This window comes from Schistocerca nitens, chromosome 5 (genome assembly GCF_023898315.1).
Source record: "Schistocerca nitens isolate TAMUIC-IGC-003100 chromosome 5, iqSchNite1.1, whole genome shotgun sequence".
NCBI classification, from domain to species: domain Eukaryota; kingdom Metazoa; phylum Arthropoda; class Insecta; order Orthoptera; family Acrididae; genus Schistocerca; species Schistocerca nitens.
The window spans coordinates 384,295,306-384,319,932 of NC_064618.1; the positions used below are offsets into that span (position 1 = coordinate 384,295,306).

The 24,627-nt window shown below is 44.2% G+C and overlaps 1 protein-coding gene across 1 annotated transcript in view; it reads left to right on the forward strand.

The window, feature by feature from the left end:
- Positions 1-24,627, forward strand: part of LOC126260809 (venom carboxylesterase-6-like) — a 160,419-nt gene that overhangs the window by 128,350 nt on the left and 7,442 nt on the right. The window contains exons 7-9 of the mRNA XM_049958177.1: positions 13,592-13,776; positions 13,877-14,003; positions 15,863-15,995. Coding sequence (XP_049814134.1) covers positions 13,592-13,776; positions 13,877-14,003; positions 15,863-15,995 — 445 coding nt within the window. The remainder of the gene's footprint in view (positions 1-13,591; positions 13,777-13,876; positions 14,004-15,862; positions 15,996-24,627) is intronic.

Sequence of the window (24,627 nt, forward strand, 5' to 3'; positions counted from 1 at the left end):
GTTATAGAATTTGAGTTACCTGGTAAGAAGAGTTGCCGTCGCAAGTAAATTTGATGACCAGTGGGAGAGACGCCGCATAGACCACTCACAGAAATGAAAACAACAAATAAGTGGTTGTGAACTATGTTAAAACAAAGGAATTCCAGAACAGAGACTTCCGAAATGGAAGGCAACATCAAAAACGTTAAGATATGTTTTGACAGAGCACAGAGAAACTGTGTTTGTGAAGCTGTTGCGTTCATTTGTTGCACCTTGTGTGACAAACTACTGTTTTCATCATTTCCTTCGGAGTGATGACTTTGTCATACTAACACCTATATCGCGCAAGGAAGCACATCTCCCTTACTTATGTCATACAAATTAGGTGCATTGATAAGAGGTTTCCACCATATGACACACACGTACTATCACTAATGCCGTGTGTGACGCGCCAACCATGTTTTCCGTTGGAAAAATGGTTCAAATGGCTCTGAGCACTATGGGACTTAACTGCTGAGGTCATCAGTCCCCTAGAACTACTTAAACCTAACTAACCTAAGGACATCACACACATCCATGCCCGAGGCAGGATTCGAACCTGCGACCGTAGCGGTCGCGCGGTTCCAGACTGTAGCGCCTAGAACCGCTCGGCCACTGAGGCCGGCTTTCCGTTGGAAGATGCGGCGGACTTGACGCCTTGTTACCAAAAGTTTGCGGTTCCCGCTCGAAAGCCACTTACTTTCAGCTGCTAATAGAGTAGTTGTGTAGCATCACTTGTCATTATAGGTCCCTACCTTACTCCTCACTGTTGCAAACGGACGTTACATCACGACGCAGACACAAATTTGAATTAAACAAACAGCATAAAGAAAAAGGCGCGATGCAGGTTTGATTGAAGCTGGGCCACTTGGCAGTTCAACACCATAATCACTTTTTCATTTAGTTTGGTATTGTTTGTTGCACTTGGTCTGGGCGGACGTCACATGTCATTCGTTAAAGCTGATGATTGATTCCTTACTCAGATTTTTATTACAGAAGGTAACCAGCACTCTGACCAAACACGTTGATCTACCGTGCTGGCAAAATTGTTATGACGAGGGAAATTTGAACATGGCTTGTGAGCGTAGTAGATCAACACCGCGACTATTGAACCACGGCGCCGTGGAACTTGAGCACGGCGCCGTGGAACTTGAGCACGGCGCCGTGGAACTTGAGCACGGCGCCGTGGAACTTGAGCACGGCGCCGTGGAACTTGAGCACGGCGCCGTGGAACTTGAGCACGGCGCCGTTTTTCTTCCTGGCTGCTCTATATTGCATTTCCACATCTTGGACCATGTACTGTTCCTATTTTTTTTGTGGGTATACTATACAGTGCACCTTCTTCCTGTTTTCATGCTTGAGCTGTGTTCAGTTTTTGATGGGCCCTCTTACCACTAAATCTGAGGGGGGTGCAATGAGGAGTTTCCCCTGTCAGCAGTGTGCTGTGTCGAGTGATGGATCAGAGGTTCTTCTTTCTTCTATTTTAATTTAATGGCAGCCACTGCTGGATTCCAGGTGGCAATTAGTTGAAAACTTGGATCACTGGTAAGATTGTCCGCTTTACAGGTGCATATGGTCCCCTTAAGACAACCCTAGGAAGAAGACACTGTGGATAAAACTTCAGTCTTTCGTAAAACTTGAAATTCCCCATGTCCAGGTAGAGCTCCGCTACCGCTGATTTATCACGTTGCCTGAAGCATGTAGGACGATGGCGTTCAACATAATGTTCTTGCACCGTTCGGCACGTTCGCCCAACCCCCCAGGGGATCCACAACTCTTTTGTGGATACGTGCGTAGCGAGCACGGGACCCCGAGCTGATGTGGCCTTCCTTCCTTTCCGGGCTGCATACCTTCCCTTTCCGCATCCTTCCCCATCCCCCATCTTCGCCCCCCCTCTTCATCTCTGGCTCTTTCTTTCCCTTTCTCTGGGGTTATGGTTTGTGCCTACGTTCGGAGACGGACGCTTGTAAATATACTACATTCTTCGCCTTCCTTCCTTGCTTGTAAGTCTTCATCCTTCCCTTGTCCTTCTCTTTTCCTTACCTCTTTTCTCTACCTTCTCCGCTGCGGCGTTTGAGACCTCTCTTCTTTCCTTTCCCTTTCTCTTTCTTCCTCCCTGTGCGTGTCTGAAGGCCAACCCACGCACTTCCATGCGTAGCCGGTGACGGGGTAACGCGTAATTCCCCGCCCCGGGTAGACAGGTAGGACATGTACGTACCCCCTGGTAACGGCCAGGCCCAGGGAGGGGTGATTACCCGAGCTGATACCTTCCGAAAGTGCCGATTGGTCCCTCCGTCCGTTTGTCGGGAGGTGTGACCTGAGGTGTGAACAATCACCTAAGGCGGGAGTGCCCTCAGAGAGGGCCCCCACAAGGGAGGAGCGCGCCATCGGAGACGCCGGTAATCATGGGGGATTCTTCCGCAATGGTTTCCTCACCTTCCACTATGTCTGCTCACAAACGTAAGTTCACTGAGTCTCAACCACAGTCAGTTCTTCCATCGTTGCCACAGTTCCTTGTTGTTTCTCGATCTGACGAAGGTCACGACTTCTCCACAGTCAACCCTTTCATTATTCAGAAAGGTGTCGACGCAATTGCTGGTCCTGTAAAGTCTTGTTCCAGATTACGGAATGGCACCCTGTTGTTAGAAACACACAGTGCCCTCCAGGCACAAAAATTGCTGCGTACGTCACTACTACACACTTTCCCTGTCCGGGTGGAACCGCACCGTACCTTAAATTCCTCGCGTGGAGTAGTTTATACACGCTCCCTCGATGGACTGTCTGACGAAGAAATTCAGCACTACCCGTCAGACCAGGGTGTAACGGCTGTTCATAGGGTTATGAAAAGGGTTGACACGAAGATCATTCCAACCCGCACTGTCTTTTTGACATTTGACAAAGTGCAACTCCCATCGAAAATCAAAGCAGGCTATGAGATAATTTCCGTTCGTCCTTACGTCCCAAACCCTACGCGTTGCTATCGGTGCCAGCGATTCAATCACACCAGCCAGTCCTGTTCTAATCCGGCCAAATGTGTTACGTGTGGCAGGGATGCCCATGAGGGTGCTTGTCCACCTCCATCCCCTCGCTGCATCAACTGTATGGGTGACCACGCTGCTTCTTCTAGAGATTGCCCAGTTTTTAAGGACGAAAAGCTCATCCAGGAAATAAGAGTGAAGGAAAAGGTGTCGACCTTTGCTGCTCGGAAATTATTCGCCAGTCGACAGCCCACCGTGCCTCCGACAGGCAAATACAGCACTGTCCTTGCTTCTCCTCGGCCAACAAAGGAGGCGGCCACGCAGACTTGCGACCTCACCTTTAGTGCCACGGTCGTCCGATCGGCCAGCGCAAAGATCGCCCGTTCAACTTCACCACTTTCGCCTGCCCACTCTTTGGCTCACCCTTCGTCGGGTTCTGCTAAATCTCGAGCCCAAAAGTCAGACACCAAGTCTTTGAAGAAAGAGCATACTCGTGAAGAGTTTTTACGTACGGCAACTTCACCACCATCGGTTCCTCCTTCCTCTAAACCTCATACTTCCAAGAAGGCTACAAAGAAACCCAGTTCCTCTCCTTCTCCGCCAAGGCGTGTCCCATCCACAGCGCCACCTGGCGGAAATCGCCCGCGGCCGTCTTCTGTGTCGCCGAGGCGCACTGCTGGTGGCCGGTCAACCGGCCGATCGCTGGTGGCAGGAGCTGCTCCTGACCAACCTATGGATCAGGATCTTCTGCCTTCGGCTGAATGCCATTCCATGCTGTCGGTCGCAAGCTCTGAGCAGTCGTTGAGTTGACAGCACCCTTGGTCACATTCCTCCATTTTCTGTTCACCCTATGTCCATTATCCACTGGAATATCCGCGGCATTCGAGCCAATCGGGATGAATTGTCGATCCTCTTACGATCCTACTCGCCGGTCATCTTCTGTCTTCAGGAAACAAAGCTGCGTCCTAATGACCGCTTTGTTCTCCCTCATTTTCAGTCCGTCCGGTATGACCTCCCCTCTGTGGAAGGCACTCCAGCCCATGGAGGACTCATGATTCTTCTCCATGATACTCTCCATTATCATCCAATCCCATTAGACAGTTCCTTCCAAGCTGTCGCCGTCCGTCTTTCCCTTTCTGGATACACGTTCTCTCTTTGTACTGTATACATTCCATCATCCACACCGGTGGCACGAGCTGATCTCCTTCATCTTCTTGGTCAGCTTCCACCCCCCTATTTGCTGGTTGGGGACTTCAATGCCCACCACCCGCTTTGGGGATCTCCACATCCTTGTCCACGTGGCTCCCTATTGCTAGACGTCTTCCACCAAGCGGATCTAGTTTGCCTCAACACTGGGGTCCCCACGTTTTTGTCTGCCTCCACGACAAATTTATCTCATTTGGACCTTGCGATCGGTACTGTTCCGCTTGCTCGGCGCTTCGAATGGTTCGCACTTGATGATACACACTCGAGTGACCACTTTCCATGTGTCCTTAGGCTGCAGCCTCAACTGCCATATATGCGCCCGCGACGCTGGAAGTTTGCCCAAGCCGATTGGACATTTTTTTCGTCTCTAGCGACATTCGATGACCGTCGCTTTCCCAGCGTCGACGATGAGGTCACACATTTTACCGACGTTATTCTTACAGCTGCGGAACGTTCAATACCACGCACCTCCGAATTGCCCCGGCGCCCCCCAGTTCCTTGGTGGACCGAGGCATGCCGTGACGCAATCCGTGAGCGGCGACGTGCTCTTCGCATTTTCCGTCACCATCCTACTTTGGCAAACTGTATCCGCTATAAGCAACTCCGTGCGCGATGCCGTCGCGTCATCCGCGATAGCAAGAAGGCAAGCTGGCAATTCTTTATTAGCTCATTTAACACCTTCACTCCCTCCTCGGAAGTTTGGAGTCGGCTTCGACGGTTCTCAGGCGCGCCTAGTTTCTCCCCGGTCTCTGGGCTCACTGTCGCGCATGATACCTTAGTGGACCCCGTCGCAATTTCTAACTCATTGGGTCAGCACTTTGCTGAGATTTCGAGCTCTTCACATTACCCGCCAGCGTTTCTCCCGAAGAAACGTGCAGCGGAAGTGCGACCTCTTGCTTTCTCCTCTCAAAATCACGAAAGCTACATTACTGTTTTCTCCATGCGGGAACTCCAACATGCCCTCTCTTCTTCTCGCTCCTCCGCCGCAGGACCGGATGGTATCCATGTCCAAATGTTGCTGCATTTATCAACCCATAGTCTGCGTTACCTCCTTCGCCTTTATAATCGAATTTGGACCGACAGTACCTTTCCCAGACGATGGCGGGAAGCTATCGTCGTTCCCATTCCGAAACCTGGAAAGGACAAACATCTCCCCTCTAGCTATCGCCCCATTTCTCTCACGAGTAGTGTCTGTAAGATTTTGGAGCGTATGGTGAATTACCGTTTAGCTTGGTGGCTGGAATCACGCAGTCTTTTAACACCTGCCCAATGCGGATTCCGAAAGCATCGCTCTGCAGTTGACCATCTTGTTGCTCTCTCCACTTATATCATGAACAATTTTCTCCGGAAACGCCAAACGGTAGCAATATTTTTTGATCTGGAGAGAGCATACGATACCTGTTGGAGGACAGGCATCCTCCGCACACTGTTCTCTTGGGGCTTTCGAGGCCGGCTGCCCCTTTTTCTTCGCGAATTTATGGCAGAGCGAACATTTAGGGTGCGGGTGAACACTACTCTCTCCCGTACTTTCTCTCAAGAAAACGGGGTACCCCAGGGCTCCGTGCTGAGTGTTGTACTGTTTGCCATCGCTATAAATCCAATTATGGATTGTCTCTTTCCTGACGTCTCGGGCTCCCTCTTTGTGGACGATTTTGCGATCTACTACAGCTCTCAACGGACCAGCCTTCTTGAACGCCGTCTTCAAGGATGTCTCGATCGCCTCCACTCTTGGAGCCTCGAAACCGGCTTCCGTTTTTCTCCCAGTAAGACCGTTTGTATTAATTTTTGGCGACGTAAGGAGTTTCTTCCGCCCTCCCTACATCTAGGTCCTGTCAACCTTCCGTTTTCAGACGTCACTAAATTCTTGGGTCTTATGTTTGACAGAAAACTGTGCTGGTCCTCCCACGTTTCCTATCTTTCGGCTCGCTGTCTGCGAACGCTCAACACCCTCCGTGTCCTGAATGGTACCTCCTGGGGAGCGGACCGAGTGGTCCTTCTCCGCCTCTATCGCGCCTTAGTGCGCTCGAAATTGGACTATGGAAGCATAGTCTACTCCTCTGCTCGGCCGTCTATTCTTCGGCGTCTCGACTCTATCCACCACCGTGGATTACGTTTAGCGTCTGGAGCTTTTTACACTAGCCCTGTGGAAAGCCTTTATGCTGAGACTGCTGAACCTCCGCTGTCCAATCGGCGAGCGGTCCTTCTGAGCCGTTATGCTAGCCATCTGTCTTCCCTGCCTGCTAATCCAGCCCATGACCCTTTTTTCGACGCCTCCTTTGATGTAGGGTATGCAGGCCGCTCCTCCTCCCTACTACCCCCGGGAGTCCGCTTCCGTCAACTGCTCCATTCTCTTTCCTTCCACTTTCCTAAAACCTTCTTGACAACTTGGGGTACAGCACCGCCTTGGCTCCGTCCCCGGATCTGTCTGCTCCGTGATCTTTGTCAATTTCCCAAGGAAGGTACACCTTCACTTGTTTATCGTCGGGCATTTGCTGCTCTATGTGCACAAATGACGGACGCCACCTTTATTTACACCGACGGCTCGAAAACATCGTTGGGTGTAGGGAGTGCCTATATTGTTGGCGACGCCCCAAATCACTTTCGGCTTCCCGACCAGTGTTCGGTTTATACTGCGGAGCTTTTCGCTGTTCTCCAGGCTGTCCACTACATCCGCCGCCATCAGTGTATACAGTACGTAATCTGCTCGGATTCTCTCAGCTCTCTCCTCAGTTTCCAAGCTCTTTATCCTGTGCACCCTCTGGTCCACCGGATTCAGGACTGTCTGCGCTCGCTCCACCTGGGGGGCGTCTCGGTGGCGTTCCTCTGGCTCCCGGGACACGCTGGTATCTGTGGGAATGAGGCGGCCGATATAGCGGCCAAGGCTGCAGTCTCTCTTCCTCGGCCAGCTATTCAGTCGCTTCCCTTCACCGATCTACAGAGCGGTTTATGTCGCAAAGTTGCTCATTTATGGCTTGAACATTGGTCAACACTTCCCCGAAATAAATTGCGGGAAGTGAAAGCCCTTCCTTGCGCTTGGACCTCTTCCTCCCGAACGCGTCGTCGGGAGGAGGTGATTTTAGCTAGACTCCGGATAGGGCACTGTCTTTTTAGCCATCGACATCTTTTAAGCGGCGATCCTCCCCCAATCTGTCCCCACTGCTCTCAGCTGTGGACGGTAAGACACCTTTTAATTGAATGCCCCTATTTTAATCCGTTACGCTCCCGTCTCCAGCTATCGCCTGATCTATCGTCGATTTTAGCAGATGACACGCGCTCAGCCGACCGCATTCTCCAGTTTATTAGTGACAGTGACATGACGTCAGTCATTTGAAGTTTAATCGGGGACCATCAAGCCCTCTCTGTAGTGGACTTTTAAGCCTTGTTTCTGCTTTTAGTGTCTCCAATTATTTGAGTTTCGTTCCCATTTTTGCTGTTTTCCATTTTCAGTTTTTATTATTTCCTCAGTCACGGACCGGGCGCTAATGACCATAGCAGTTTTGCGCCCTAAAACCACAAAAAAAAAAAAAACGTTCGCCCAGCATAAGATTTCCCATATCGGCATGGGATTTTACATAAATCACGTTTCCTAGTTCCGAGGTGGTCTTTGACTGAACGCAACAAATTCCTCAATTTTACTGGTAGCCTAGAAACACACTTGATCCATCTCTTGAGGGTTCTTTCTGTTCTTAAAGGCTTGCTGCATCTTCCAGTGCACAAGTATTGCCTGATCCTGACCTAATAGATTTCAGCGCTGCCGCGCGATTATCAGTCACGTCTTGCAGCAGTGCAGACAGCAACTACCACAAACTGAAGATGTTGAACGGTTATATCGACGAAGTATTCTGGATTTGCACAATACGATCCAGCGACAAATCCGAGAAGTGTATTTGCAACAGATTCGTCGGGAAAGCCTGAAAAGTCACAACGAAGGCACAGTAACTGTCAGAATCTAACTGCGTGGTATGTCCAGAATCGGAATTTATTCCAATTACCTCCGTTAGGCAAGCGTGGGTTTCCCGGTCGGTATGTTGAACCGCGCGAGTTTCCTTCCAGAACGAGAACACCAGAGTATATTTCCGTACAGTGTCAGCCACTTTCTTCAATGAAGAAGAAATTCCGGTCGCAACCGAAATTTCGCCAAAACGCCATATGTGGAACGGATGAACACACTGGAAAAACTATTCACCGAGTCGACAGCTAGAGCCTGAATGTTCTACACGGTCGTCGCAGACAAACTAGCTTATGTGTTTGCTGCTTGTCGAGATGTTTTGAGCGTCGGTTAACAGTTTAACGTTCAAATGTTAATAATACATCTAAATTTTAAATGGTTTATAAGTGATCGGAATTATTAGTATTGGTTGGTTGCTACGGATCACCACGGCCACACTTTAAATAGAACGGCAGAAGTCTTTACTGGTATCTATAGAACGCCCACCGCACTGTGATGTGATCCGAACGTCACAAAAGATAATAGTCTAGCCAGATTTGATTCTGGGCTTGTCCGGCAGAGTAATTAGCGCTATTTACTTTAAAAGATCGACAGGTTTTTTATGTAAATTACTGTGAAAACACGTCTCTGACATAACCGTGTTCGTTAAGTTTCAAGACCCCAAATGGTCACACCAAGGTGTCCAAGCAAAAGCTCCTAACTACTGACTTTACGTTCGTGGGGGCTGAAGAAAATTTATTCAAGAAGGGACAAGAACCTTGATTTCTTGCTTTTCACGAGGTCACCTTAACAATAAGGCTAGCTGGGCACACGTCCAGACTTCGCTCAGATTCACTGCCATTGACGATTTCACCTGTTACTTCTGAATCCTACTACCTGGGTATTTCCCGTGACTTATATGGGTACAGCACAAATATTGATTTATCGAGAAGTATTCATTACAATGAGGTCAAATTTTTCTGAGTGTACTTCACTCATACCATTTCGTGTCATTGCATTTCATTCATCCTGATCGTTAAATTATTACAGTTTGTGGCGTATCGTTAACGCTTTGATCAGACCATATAAGTGTATTCCGAACTACTTTATTTGCTTTGGAGGGTCAATTAATAATTCTGATAAAAACCCGTGAAACGTCTGGAAATTTTTCCAAATGATGTCGGTAGGCACGATTATAGTACCAATTGTAAACAGTTTGAATCAGATGCGTCAAGAGATAACTGTTCAGAACCACCTGAAGCGTCCATTATAGCACTGCGAAGCACTGAAAGAATGGAGCTTCAGTCTGTTCCCAGTCATTTTTATTTGAAGCACTGCAATGATGAATCGATCAATACTAGTATTACTTCAGTTAATGTGGGATCTACAACGGCACTGAACGCCATTGCACTTATTTTTGGCTGAAAAAGTTTAGAAATGGCCGTAGAAGCACGAAAAGTAAGTGATCTGGCTGTTCAGTAGATGTTAGAACAATGGAAATCGCTGAAACATCGCATGACGTCTTAATGCAAGACGGGTGGGTGGAAATGCTCGAGATAGCTGAGGCTATGCATTTAACTTACCGCGTTCATAATATCCTTAAGTAAATTGGAAATGGATAGCTGGTTTTGCGGTGTGGGTGCCGCCATTGCTATTGACAAAATCTAAAAAAGGACGAAATTACGACATAGTGTCAATGGTTAAACGCTGTCTGCACAGATTCATTGCTCTGTGTAAACTTCGGTCTATAAATCTACAAAAGCATAACTTAGGCTAATATGTTCTACATTGGTGAATGAAAAGCGACTAAGATTGTAGAGCGAAAATGCTCATTAAGCAGGACAATGCACCGCTTCCACTGCAACAGTCACAATGACGGAAGTTGTGAACCATACTTAGACTTCGTTCCTTGTTCATCCTGTTCGCCAGATTTAGCTCATATTTCCTTAAATTATTGTTGTTTTGAGAATAAAGCAGACTCGCATTGCAGCAGGGGTGACGGAGATAGCAATAAAAGGCCCAGTGAAGTCTATTGAGTGTGGCAGAGATGGGGTGAGCCACGCAGGACATGAGTAACTGTAAGAAAATTGCAGAAATAATTCGACCTCGTATAAGGCAGGGAAAGACGACGACGAGGAGGAGGTGGTGGTTCTCACTGCTCGGGAGACACAATTACTGCAAATTACTTCGTCAATTAAAAATACAGTTTTGGTATAGTGCTCTCTTTTAGTGTAGAAATTGCGAAAGATAAGTCGGCTAAATGTTGTACATTACTGTTCAGATATTACTGGTTTCACCATTTGTTAAGACAGCTACTTCACTTACAAAATAGTTTTTCCCACATTCTGGTGAGAACTGATTTTAGGCAAGGTTAGTGATTTTGTCAATGTCGAAGCTTATTTATTTTGTTCATTCACTCTTATTTCTAGAGATTACTGAAAGACGTATTTTGGAGCACAAAGCACTCAGATCGTCGAGGAGTGGGGTGCGAATCCCATACGGCCACTCAATTCAGACATCCTGTATCATTTCAGGAGAATGACGTAGTGTATGTTCTCTGACTGGGCCACAGACGATTTTCTCATTCGTTTAGGCACTACATTTATTAGAAGTAGCAACTACTTGCAACTGAGTTGTATAGCTTGACTATTCATCTACATCCACATCGATACTCCGAAGTCCGCCGTGCGGTGCTTGGCGGACGTACCTCTACCACTACTGGTAGTTTCCTTTCTTGTTTCACTCGCTAATAGAACGAGGGAAAAACGACTATCTATATGCCTCCAGATGAGCTCTAATGGAGTAAATCAGTATTAATAAATGGATTGAACAGTTTTTAACGGGGGACTCTGATTAGTTCAGCCCATTGTTTCACAGAAATATCATTTCAGCATCATAATGATCTAAAACACGTGTTTCAGAATAACTAATTCTGAGCCAGGAAGTCCTACAATTTGCTGCTGATACCTTTTTCTAATTTAGGTTGATAGCCTGTGTTTCAACTGGTATCTTGTTATAGCCATTTCTGATTTGAAATTACAGTCTTACATCTCTCACGGGGTACTCCAGTAATTTTAGGTTGAAAAATTCAAGTGACCTCTAACAATTTTTATCTCCCTATTCTGTCGTACCTTACAATCTGATTTTAATTTTGACAACATATTCTATTTAGTATTTATTTTAAATTATCAAAATTATTAATCATAATTTGAAAGTATCGTTCCACTAGACTTCGACCTCCAAATCTTTCATACTGTCCGCTGCGTTATACGAGGGGCCCTCAATAAGTAGTGCAACGCATTTTTTCTCGGTCAATTTTGATTGAAAAAAATGTGAAATTTGTTATGAGACATCACGGAATATTTCCGCCTCATCTCCTACAGTTTCATGAAGTTCGGGTTGGTAGTGGCGCTGTAGGTAACTTTCGAATTGGCGTCTGTAACGGAGGTGCATTCCAAGCAGACAGCTCTCACCGAGTTTCTACATCTACATGGATACTCTGCAAATCACATTTAAGTGCCTGGCAGAGGGTTCATTAAACCACCTTCACAATTTTCTACTATTCCAATCTCGTATAGCGCGCGGAAAGAATGAACACCTATATCTTTCCGTACGAGCTCTGATTATCCTTTCTTTATCGTTCCTCCCTATGTAGGTCGGTGTCAGCAAAATATTTTTGCATTCGGAGGAGAAAGGCGGTGGTTGGAATTTCGTTAGAACATTCCGTCGTAACGAAAACACCTTTCTTTTAATGATGTCCAGCCCAAATCCTGTATCATTTCTGTGACACTCTCCCATATTTCGCGATAATACAAAACGTGCTGCCTTTCTTTGGACTTCTTCGATGTACTCCGTCAGTCCTATCTGGTAAACTTTGGCGGTAAACTAGAGCTTCGATGGTACTCATAGGCGCTTGCAGAATGTCTAGGGAGACCTGACAGTGAAAAAAAGCCCGGTGACTTGTAGGAAGAGGCGTTTATCATCGCACCCAGGATCGCGAAAATCTGTCCGATCTCTCGCGTGCAGGCACACAGCTGTGACTGTTGCAATGTTGGCGCGTGCGGACGCTACCATTCGAAGTGATGGACGGACGACAAACACCTCGCTGCACAAACGGACGTCTCTGCTGGTGGTGCTGACTCACTTGTCCGCTAGTTGGGGTACTCAAACCTGTGTGCCCGCTGGATTCCTGCCACCTAAAAGATGACCATAAAGAGCAACGAAGGACTATCTGTGCCTAATTGCTTGTGCGTTATAAGGCTGATTTTTTAAGGACATCGTCACAGGCGATCAAACATGGGATCATTTGGAAACTGAAACAAAACGGTAATCCGCTGAGTGGCGCCACACCGCCTCTGCTCTAAAGGAAAAGTTCAAAATCGTGCCCACAGTAAAGTCATGGTGACGGTCTTCTGGGACTCTGAAGAGGTTATTGTGTTTGATGTCCGCCCCTCATGGTGCAACTATCAGCTCTGAAGTGTTTTGTGCAACCATCGGGAAACTGAACAAACGACTTGAGCATGTTCTCTACCAAATGGAAACGAACTTCTCCTTCTCCTCCATAACACAAGATCTCACGCAAATCTGCGCACCCGAGAGGACCTCACGAAACTGCATTGGGCCGTTCTTCATCCACCGTAGAGCCCGGATCTCACATCTTCCGACTGCCATCTGTTTGGCCCTAGAAGGTTGGCTGCACTCCACGGGAAGCAGTATGTCAGTGAAGGGGGGGTTGCTGACCCAGTAGGGCGTTGGCTCCGACGTCGGCCAGTAGAGTGGTACCATGAGGGCATACGGGCCCTTCCAGTAAGATGGCGGAATGCCGTCGCATTAAACGGAGATTATGTTGAATAATAGCGTTTTGTAGCCACAAAAGTAGGGAATAATGTGGTGCGTTATAATCTTGAACGAAACCAACCTGCTTTCAGAAAAAAATGTGCGTTATTTATTGAACTCCCCTCGTATAACTTATTTTTTAGCGAACTGTGCAGGACTGCGTTCCCTGATGACTGTCAAATACACTGCAATGAATAGCGTGAACATTCTTGCAAAGGTAAGTTTAATGATCGACATAACGTTAATCAAATATACCCGTGGAGAAACATAGACACAATTCGTGTCTATCCCGTATAGCATTAGGTTAATGCATGAAGGGGAATTGAAACCTTGTTTGGACTATGAAGATTTTGGTTTTTCATAATTTATCTAGTTTCTGGCGAATCCCCGAATGGATGGTTGAAAGTTATCACGACCGTTTCCCTTGTAGTGTAAATGTTTCTCCACCCATTCTCTATGCCTGATTGGTGGCGGGTCATTTAAGATCTTTCTTTCCAAAGTGTTAGACTTGCAATCGAAAACTAGTTTTACATAAGGTAGACTGGGTCATAGCGTAGGCAGTTCATTAAGTGTGTGGTCAATGAGGTATGTCTCTGTAGAGTGAGGAAGGGTGTGTTGGTTACAGTGATGCTGGTGTTCCGTTATATGATGAACGAACTGAACGAGGACCCTGGTAAATACGTGCCCAAGTACCTAGGCCTGACCATCGAGGGCAACGAGGAGAGGGCTGCCGCCATCGGCCGGCAGATCTGGGACTACTACATGGAGGACCAGCCCCTCACCAGGGCGACCATCGGCAGACTCATAAACGTGAGTAGCTGCTGTTGTCGCTGCCGCCTCGTTTAATGGGGAGCTGTGCAGCGTGTGCCGGCAAGAACAGTACTCACACGGAGACAACTCTCGTTTGCAGATGACGAGCGATTTCTACACGTATTATGGCGTGACTAGGAGTGTGGAACTGCACACGAACCAGACTTCTATGCCAATGTTTGTCTACAACTACGCATGGCAACGTCACAAAAGTCCCATCGTGTTAGGTAAGTTTGGGCTGAGGTAAAACCGTATCGCTTAGTTAAACAATGAAATAAATGGGTATGTGATGGTGCATTAAAATGTTCGAATTTTATTGTAAAATCTTCTAAATGTTCTGATTTGACTTCCTTTCTACTCGACAGTCCTCCCTCCTAACCCTTCATACTGAGTGATCTGTGATTTCTTTGTCTTCTGTTTAAAATTTCTTCTCCCAACCCTATTATACACGCTACTGATAAACTAAATACTTCTACGTGCCTTAGAATATGCATCTCTAAGTTGGTCTTATTACGATTTCACCACTGTAATTTAGTCTCTGCAGCAAGACATAGCTATTGCAAAAAGTTTTTTCTTGCTCTCTCATTGTCCTCCTCTAGTTCTTACACATGGTTTTAGGAGTAAAGAACGGAAAATTTCTTCCTAAAACTTTGATCAGTGTTTGTCGCTGGTTTATTTCGTTTTCACGTGATGGCTTTCTTACCTTACTCCATAAATCCTTATTACAATTGTCTTGTGTACCGTCTTAACACACAATTTTTCACTTTTTATAATACAGATTTTCCACTTTCAGGCCTAACGTGATGTCTTTCTTGTGTTACTTCAATGAGCAGTTAATTACTTCCTGCAACTTCAGTGATTTATAATCTTAACTGTAAGCGTGTTTACTATGGACTAATAATATGTTACTCCACAGTTACATTAGTGAGGCTAATTACTGCAAAAAAGAGTTCAATAAAAATAAAATCAATGTTACTGATACAAAAGCAATCTGATTCCAGTCGGGTTAATTTGCAGAGTGCCTGCGACGTTTTGAGGAAGTTTTTTCCACTGGTTAGAGTAGTGAAATATTACGGCACAAATAAATCAGGTGTGAGAAGTGCTTGATTGGACAAAATATCAAGGAAAAAGAAGAAATTTTTACTGTAGTTCGACAACACATCTTTGAAACGGCTTTGACTACTTGTATTTAAGCTCCACGATCTGATGTATGACATCGGATTCTTAACAGACGAAATTTTGAGTTTTACAACAGTAGTGGCAAGACTCCTAAGTTGCTGAACATGTCGATTGCTAGAAGACGGAAATCGGAAAGTTTACAATAAAAGAAGCTGTAATAACTACACTTGCATCAGTGTAATAGCTGCCAGTAGGCTCCATTAGCATAGAGGAAAAGTCAGAATTGGAAGAGGGATTAAGTAAGGAAATTTCATAAAATATACTACTATCTGTGTGGTCAAGTAAGTAGTTCAGAGATTCCTTAACTGGCAAAAAGAACTAGTAGCACTTGTCACTGGTGCGTGTTGATGCAGTACACTATTTACCACCAGTGCAAGTACACGACGATAAATAGAGCGACGTAAAAGAGCAAGTGGGGTGCTCTTAGCAAAACAAACAGCTACCAAAAATATTGAGTTGTTTGAAACCGGCTGTTTACTATCAGTTTGTTGCCAGTTTTGGCAGTTTGAATGCTCAGCAAACAATGCAGAGACGTAAAGGATTACGAATAACTGGATCAGTGAACAGAACAGAGGCGAAGACTTTATTATGTCTTACGAAAATGAAATGAAGGTTTGAAATGGAGGTTGGCAAGAAAGTAGCCAGATGAATGGATGGTAAGTGAATTACGGATATTCTTCGCTGAAGTCCTAGGAATAACGACCAAGACTACAACCTATGGAATGTAAGTAGACATTAGACAACATATAAGAGCATCACGCATAGGTACGCTGAAGGCTTGATATGGAGGAGGAGGAGGTAATATCCAGAGTGAAAAAGTCACCACTGAAGTCACTATAGAAATTAAACGTTAACCTTCTTTGTAAACAATAATGGCTTGACAATGGTTCCTTTCTTCCTGTTGCAGGTGTACCACAAGGCGCTGATGTCCACCTCTTATTCCCCAATATTGTCGCAGGGAAAAAACTTAACTACACAAGAGAAGAGTACAAATTCGTTGATAAAATGGTAGAAATTATAGTAAACTTTGCGAAAGGCGGGTAAGTATTAAGCGTCTGTTGCGTAAATAATTCTTTATTCTGCATGTTTCTTAGCGTTGGCATGGGTGTTGGAGCAAGCGCTTCTACCTTACACGGAGGAGCCTTGTGTTAAATACATCAATATTGGGGAACGTTTGTAAGTAGCGAGGACAGTGAAAGGTTTGTAGTTTGTTACTCTACACAAAACAAGAGAACTGGACACCTAAAAAGTTTATTTTGGAACAAAAAGGTATTTTTCATTTAAATAAAATTCTTCTAACCAGTATTACAGTTCTGTAAATATTGGAGATACTTTTGTGCACAACACGAGGAATTACGGAAATCTAGAACAGCGGAATTCAAAGAAACTGTTCTGTTACAGCCATGCTACCTGTGACGTCGCTCTTGCCTTGTCCGTTGTCCCAGTTTCAGTTTCTGGTTCGTTTAGATCTCATGCCTAACATATGATGACAAGCAGATAGAAGAAGTGGACAGTGTTAAATTCTTGGGATTACAGCTTGATAATAAATTCAACTGGGAAAAGCACACTACAGAACTGAAGCGTCTTAACAAATCTATATTTGCAAAGAGAATTGCGTCAGACATAGGGGATATAAAAATGAAAAAGCTGGCATACTATGTTTACTTTCATTCCATAATGTCATATGGGATTATTTTTTTGCGGTAATTCATCAAGCCAAGCTAAAGTTTTCTGGGCACAAAAACGTGCAGTAAGAGTGATGTGTGGTGTGAACTCAAGAACATCCTGCAGAAGCCTGTTTAGGGAACTAGGGATACTAATTACTGCTTGCTAATATACGAGGGCTATCCACAAAGTACATTACGTTTTCGTTTGTGTCCGTTAGGGGCGGGGCTAGCGCGGCCATCTTGGTGTCATGGCATTCCGCCGCTCAGTCGGCATCCTGCCGTGCTAGTGAGAGGTTCGTGCTGTACTCTGTTGAGTTACTGTGACAGTCTGAAATGTCAGCGTTAATTGAAAATGCCGCAAAGTGTGAAGTGCGTGCTGTAATAAGGTTTCTGACTGCAAAAAAACTGTACACCGATAGAAATCTATCGGCAGCTTTGTGAAGTGTATGGGGACAACATAATCACTGAAGGTGGAGTGCGTCAGTGGGTCATAAAATTTAAAAATGGCCGAACTAACGTTCACGACGAAGAGCGAAGTGGAAGACCCAGCATAGTGACTGCCGAACTTGTCGAAAAAGTCGATGCCGCGGTCCGTGAAAACCGTAATTTCACAATAACTGAACTCTCTCTGAGTTTTCCACAAATTTCACGAAGTTTGTTGCACGAAATCATTACCGAATAGCTTGGTTACCACAAGTTTTGTGCAAGATGGATACCAAAAATCTTGACAGAGATTCACAAAAATCAGCGAATGGCTGCAGCGTTAACGATTTTGGACGCTTACGAGAAAGATGGCGACTCATTACTCGATCGCGTCGTTACTGGTGACGAAACATGGGTTAAGCTTGTGAACTGTGAGACAAAATTGCAGTCAATGCAGTGCGGGCTCACACATTCCCCCCAAAAACACAAGAAATGCATGCAGACAATGTCGGCAAGGAAGGTGATAGCGACTGTCTTTTGGGACAGAAAAGGTGTGATTTTTGTGGATTTCCTGGAAAGAAGCACTACAATAAACTCTCAAAGGTATTGCCACACTCTGCACAACCTCGGAAGAGCAATACAAAACAAGCGCAGGGGAAAGTTGGGCTCAAAGATCTTGCTGATTCACGACAAAGCCCGGGCCCACACGCCAAATGCCACTCGTTAAGTTCTCGAATCTTTTAAGTGGGGAGTTGTTTCCTCATCCGCCGTACAGTCCCGACCTGGCACCGAGCGACTTCCACTTATTCCTAGCAATGAAGAAGTGGTTGGTTATGCAGTGTTTTGATGACGACGCACAGCTTCAAGAACAGGTAACCACGTGGTTGAAGGCGCAGGCGGCCGAATTTTACGACTAAGGAATTTCCAAGCTCGTCCATCGCTACGATAAGTGCCTTAATTTAAATGGCAACTAAGTGTAAAAGTAGTATTTAAGTGTGGCTTTCATCTGTATATAATAAAAAAAATTTCCAATACTTCATTTATTTTTAATTCCAAAACGTAATGTACTTTGTGGATAGCCCTCGTATTTATTCTTTAATGAAATTTGTCGTTAAAAATATCACTTTTTCAAACCAACAGCTCAATTCATGGAATCAATACTAGAAATAAGAATAATCTTCACAAGGATTTGAAGTCACTTAGTCTTGTACAAAAAGGTGTGCATTATTCAGGAACACACATTTTCAATAACTTGCCAGCAGCCATAAAAAGCTTAACAACCAATGAAATTCAGTTTAAGAGAAGCCTAAAGGATTTATTTGTGACCAACTCCTTCTACTCCATACATGAATTTCTCAGTAGAAGTGTAAAGTACAATCTAACTTCTGCACCATTTCAGTGCAGTAATGTGGTCGTTGTAAATAAGTATTATAGTAGTTGTATGACACGTTTATTACCTTATAAATAAATAAAAAGCTTTCTTTAATTTAAATTCAGTGCATTGGTATTTGTAAAATGATTCTTTTATATAGTGTTCATTAAAAAATGACGATCATTCCACTTCACACCTGTGGATTGGTACATTAGCTTATTTGTTTGAGTTGTAAATATTTGTCATGTATTGTTGTTTTTCTGACATGTTCCACATCCTGGCGGACCTCCTCACTACGGATCAATTGGAATGACAGTAAATCTAATCTAATCATATCATGATGGTTGGGCCCCACTCTGTATTCATCTGCAAAACGTCTTTTTGGGGATGTCAGCTATTTAAATTTCACTTGTATATGAGCAACATGATAGATCATGAGAAGTGGTTAGGAACACAAAGAACGTATCCTACGAACTAAAGCGCCTATGAAAAATACTAAAAGCAAACGCCTGAAAATAGACTTTCCGCACCACCATGAACAGAGTCTCCAAAACGAACATGTCGAGACGTGAGGCGATATTTGCGTAAAATTAGTAGAGTGGCGTGTCATGCACGCAAGCACCGTTAGGAACAAGAAATGATACTGTACCGAGAAGTCACACACAGAATAACAAAATGTCCATAATGGTCAGATTATATCGATATTTGATTAAAATTATCGTCATACAAATGACTTTTGTGATACTGCATAATAAAGCTATAATCCGGTAAACTGAAATATGGTGGATAGTAAATGCGTGCGTGAGGATCCAGCCATCGCGAAATGGAACTGTCAATAGGAACGTTTTCGAAAACTGTGGCTAACAATGATGATTATATTAGAGACCAGTGACGTCACGGCCAGTAACCTCTGTCAGTGACACAGTAGTCAGTAGTCACCTCTTGAAAGGCTGGGAAAGGCTCCTTCATGGTCTCGTGTAGTCTAAAAAAGTTGGAGACCTGGGATGATTTCATTAAATTATTCGTTCTTATTAATTCAGTCTGTTAAGATATACCCTCCATTTTCTTGTAAACAGGAGTCTAATGCATTACAATAGTCTTCATGGTTCACTGGAAATAGTTGTGGCACTGTAGATACGAATATGTACCGTGTAGTATATAAACAACTCACAACCTCAATTGCTTCCAGCAGAGCCAATGCACCGTCCCTATTGGGTAGAAGTCAACAGGACGTTACGTTCTATCCTATCACCTGACAAAGCCTCTTGAAGTGCAGACCAAAGTAATAGCATCCTTGTGTTTACACTGAGGAGTCAGAAATAAATAAAACAGCGCATGCTCCAGTAATCGTAAAGTGGAACATTTTCATGAGCGTCTGTCATCTCATGGTACAATATTGTTGAGGCTTTCGCGGTCACTTCTTGACATATTACTTGATGGCTTCTGTCTCGGTTTCTTCGACCGACGTTTGACGGTTTTTCTGACTTTCACCAGTACGCGTGGTACTGTCAGAACTTCATCTCCGTTGCTGGTGGTGTGAACCAATTCAGAACCATGGCAGTAGCTCCAACAAAAAAAGAGGAAATTCTCAAGGTGAAGCGATTCGGGATTCTCGTGCTGTAGCGAACGGTGTCGTGGGCTTTCCGACGGCGGGCTTTGCGATCCATGACAGCGTGCTGTTTCCGGCCAAAAATATTTTAACCGTGGGATATCCGACCGTCAAAGGAAGCCGTAACAGTGAGGGAGCCTCGCCGAGCGCTTTGTAAAGGATCCCTTCACATTTTATGCAGGGTCAGTTGTGCTCTCGTGTATTTAAAGAAATTGGAGACCAGCACATAGGCATGTTTAATTTTTAGATTTTTTCTCCCTGGGACAATTAACTTATCACTTAATGTTTTGTAAGAAATCCAGAGATTTTAATCATCTTCAGTCCTCCCGAATCGTTATTCAGGGTCCATAAATTACCTTTACATCTTGAGACATCATATCTTCAAAACTATACTAGATTATAAAAATGGTTTTCAACATGCCATAACTCAGTCTTGTTTCGTAATTCATAAAAATCAATGTGTGAACGCTTAGTGGCACAGATAATGTTCAGTCGGAATTCGATTTCTCTCCACGTACGATTAAAGATCTCCACGATCACATGTTCAAATGCATTTGCGAATGCGTGCCTTCATCCTGTATGTAACCTTGGCTTGGTACACCACATTATTAACAAAACCTACAGGAAGTCTAGTGGTGTGTGGTGACCGTACGAACCAGGCCACACACTGAGCTTTCTCCTGTGGCGTCTACGTTTCATCAGGTTTCTGCATCTACACGGATACTCTGCAAATCACGTTCGTACGGCAGAGGGTTCATTGAACCACCTACAATTCTCTATTACTCTAATCTCGTATAGCGTGCGGAAAGAACGAACACCTATATCTTTCTTTACGAGCTCTGATTCTCTTATTTTATCATGGTGATCGTTTCTCCCTGTGTAGGTCGGCCTCAACAAAATATTTCCGCATTCGGAGGAGGAAGTTGGTTGGTGATAGGAATTTCGTGAGAAGATTACTCAGCAACGAAAAATGCCTTTGTTTTAATGATGTCCATCCCAAATCCTGTACCATTTCAGAAACACTCTCCCCTATTTCACGATAATACAAAACGTGTTGCCCTTCTTTGAACTTTTTCGCTGTACTCCGTCAATCCTATCTGGTAGGACGACGTACAAGCGTAGTGTAGAGTATCTCATTAGTAGATCTGTTAAATTTTCAAAGTGTCCTGCCAATAAAACGCAGCCTTTGGTTAGCCCTCTCCACAAAATTTTGTGTGTGTTCCTTCCAATTTACGTTGTTCGTAATTGTAATTCCTAGATATTTAATTGAATTTATGGCCTTTACAGTTGAGTGATTTATCGTGTAACCGAAGTTTAACGAATTTCTTTTGGCACTCATGTCGATGACCTCACACTTTTCGTTATTTAGTGTGAATTTCCAGTTTTCGTACAATCGTATACCTTTTCTAAATAGTTTTGCAATTTGTTTCGATCTTCTGATGACCTTACAAGTCGATAAACGACAGCGTCATCTGCAAACAGCCTATAACAGCTGTACAAATTGTCTCCTAAATAGTTTATATAGATAAGGAACAGCAAAGGACCTAGAACACTACCTTGGGGAACGCCAGAAATCACTTCTGTTTTACTCGATGACTTTTCGTCAATTACTCCGAACTGTGAGGTCTCTGAGAGGAAATCACGAATCCAGTCACATAACTGAGACGATATTCCATAAGCACGCACTTTCACTACAAGCCGCTTGTGTGGTACAGTGTCAAAACCCTTCCGAAAATTCAGACGTTCGAAATCAATCTGAAATCCCTTACCAATAGGTCAACACTTCATGCGAGTGAAGGGCTAGTTGTGTTTCGCAAGAACGAGGTTTTCCAAATCCGTGTTGATTGTGTGCTAGAAGACCGTTTTCTTCGAGGTAATTCATAATTTTCGAACACAATATATGTTCCAAAATCCTGCTGCGTATCGTCGTTAATGATATGGGCCTGTAATTTAGTGGATTACTCCTACTACCTTCCTTGAATATTGCTGGACCTGTGCAACTCTTCAGTCTTCGGGTACGGATCTTTCTTCGAGCGAACGGTTGTATGTGGGTGTTAAGTATGGAGCTATTGCCTCAGCATACTCTGAAAGGAATTGGTATACAGTCTGGACCAGAAGACTTGCTTTTATTAAGTGATTTAAGTTGCTTCACTACTCCGAGCAGCCGGCCAGAGTGGCCGAGCGGTTCCAGGCGCTACAGTTTGGTACCGCGCGACCGCTACGGTCGCAGGTTCGAATCCTGCCTCGGGAATGGGTGTGTGTGGTGTCCTTAGGTTAGTTAGGTTTAAGTAGTTCTAAGTTCTAGGGGACTGATGACCTAAGATGTTAAGTCCCATAGTGCTCAGAACCATTTGAACCGTTTTACTCCGAGCATATCTACTTCTACGTTCCTCACGTTGGCAGCTGTTCTTGATTCGAATTCTGGAATATTTACTTCATCTTTTGTAAAGGCATTTCAGACGGCTGTGTTCAGTAACTCTGCTTTGGCAACACTGTCTTCGATAGTATCTCCATTGATATCGCGGAGAGAAGATATTGTCTTGCCGCTAACATACTTCACATACGACCAGAATCTCTTTAGATTTTCTGCCAGGTTTCGATGCAAAGTTTCGTCGTGGAAACTATTATAAACATTTCGCATAGAAGTACGCTCTAAATTTCGAGCTTATGTAAAAGATCGCCAATCTTGGAGATTTTCGTCCAAATTTGGCATGTTTTTTCGTTGTTTCTGAAAGTGTTCTGGCCGTTATGTGTACCAAGGAAGATCAGCTCCGTCGTATGTTAATTTATTTGGTATGACTCTCTCAATTGATGCCGATACTATTTCTTTGAATTCATGCCATATCTTGTGTACACTTACATTGTTAATTTGGAAGGAGTGGAGATGGTCTCTCACGAAGGCGTGAAGTGAATTTTATCTGCTTTTTTGAATAGGTATAATTTTCGCTTATTTTGCGAGGATTTGGGGATTACAATATTCAGGCTCGCTACGACAACCCTGTGTTCACTAACCCATGAATGGGTTTTGATGCTCGTTATTAACCCGGGATTGTTGCTCAGAGGTCAAGTGTGTTTTCACAACCGTTCACCGTTCGCGTGGGCTCGTGAACTAACTGCTCGAAATAATTTTCGAAGCATGCATTTAGCAGTTTCGGATGACGTTTTATGCATTACTTTCGGAATTAAACATATTTTCGCCAACATATGGAGGGTAAATTAAAGCCACCACTAACTATAAGGCGAATTTTGCGTCACCTAAAAGATAAAAAAAACTGAGTTACCTTTTCACGCGTTGAAAACCACTGGTTAATATACATTATAGTTTTAAAGTTATTGCAGTCTTAATCTGTGAAGATAATTTATGGACACACTGCATATCGTTATATCTTTCAACCTTTTCTCAAGATCTACTTTTTTCTTCTTGCTTTGAAGAGACAGGCCAATGAAAACTTTAAAATGCATCTTTATTGCTTGCTCCTTCAGCTTATCAGGGAGTATACGTTCGAATGTTTTTGGTGTGTTGAAGAATTCAGTTTTCTGTGTCACTCTTCGACAGCACTCGTGGCTCTGTATCACCGATTAAAAATATTCCGGTTTAAATTAGTGTACTCGGTTTCTGCATCTATTGCTTGACCATACAGTCTGCAAATTTCATGGCCTTTCCTACGGGTATTTCTTTCATTACTACCACCTACGCTTCGTCAACACTGTTTGGCGGAAGATGTACCATTGCTGCAAACAAGCATCAAAGCATTCGGACTCCTTCTCTGTCCCTGTATTCCTAGATTAATCCTAGTTCTTGTATTTTCTTCCACAGATATTGGTTGAAATGAAAATTGTAAACGGAAAGGCATGTTCCTGCGAACACTGTTTTCATAGCTTTAATTTTCGAAGTATGGCACCGGTGACTATACAGGCATCTTAGATTTCCGTTTGACTGGTGAAGTCATCCCTGTTAAAGGTACGTGATCATTCAGATTGGGCATGTAATAAATTGTACAACAACCAAGAGGGAATAATAAGAGTGGACGATCAAGAACGAAGTGCTCGTATTAAGAAGGGTGTAAGACAAGGCTGTAGCCTTTCGCCCCTACTCTTCAATCTGTACATCGAGGAAGCAATGATGGAAATAAGAGAAAGGTTCAGGAGTGGAATTAAAATACAAGGTGAAAGGATATCAATGATAAGATTCGCTGATGACATTGCTATCCTGAGTGAAAGTGAAGAAGAATTAAATGATCTGCTGAACGGAATGAACAGTCTAATGAGTACACAGTATGGTTTGAGAGTAAATCGGAGAAAGACGAAGGTAATGAGAAGTAGTAGAAATGGGAACAGCGAGAAACTTAACATCAGGATTGATGGTCACGAAGTCAATGAAGTTAAGGAATTCTGCTACCTAGGCAGTAAAATAACCAATGACGGACGGAGCAAGGACAACATCAAAAGCAGGCTCGCTATGGCAAAAAAGGCATTTCTGGCCAAGAGAAGTCTACTAATATCAAATACCAGCTTTAATTTGAGGAAGAAATTTCTGAGGATGTACGTCTGGAGTACAGCATTGTATGGTAGTGAAACATGGACCGTGGGAAAATCAGAAG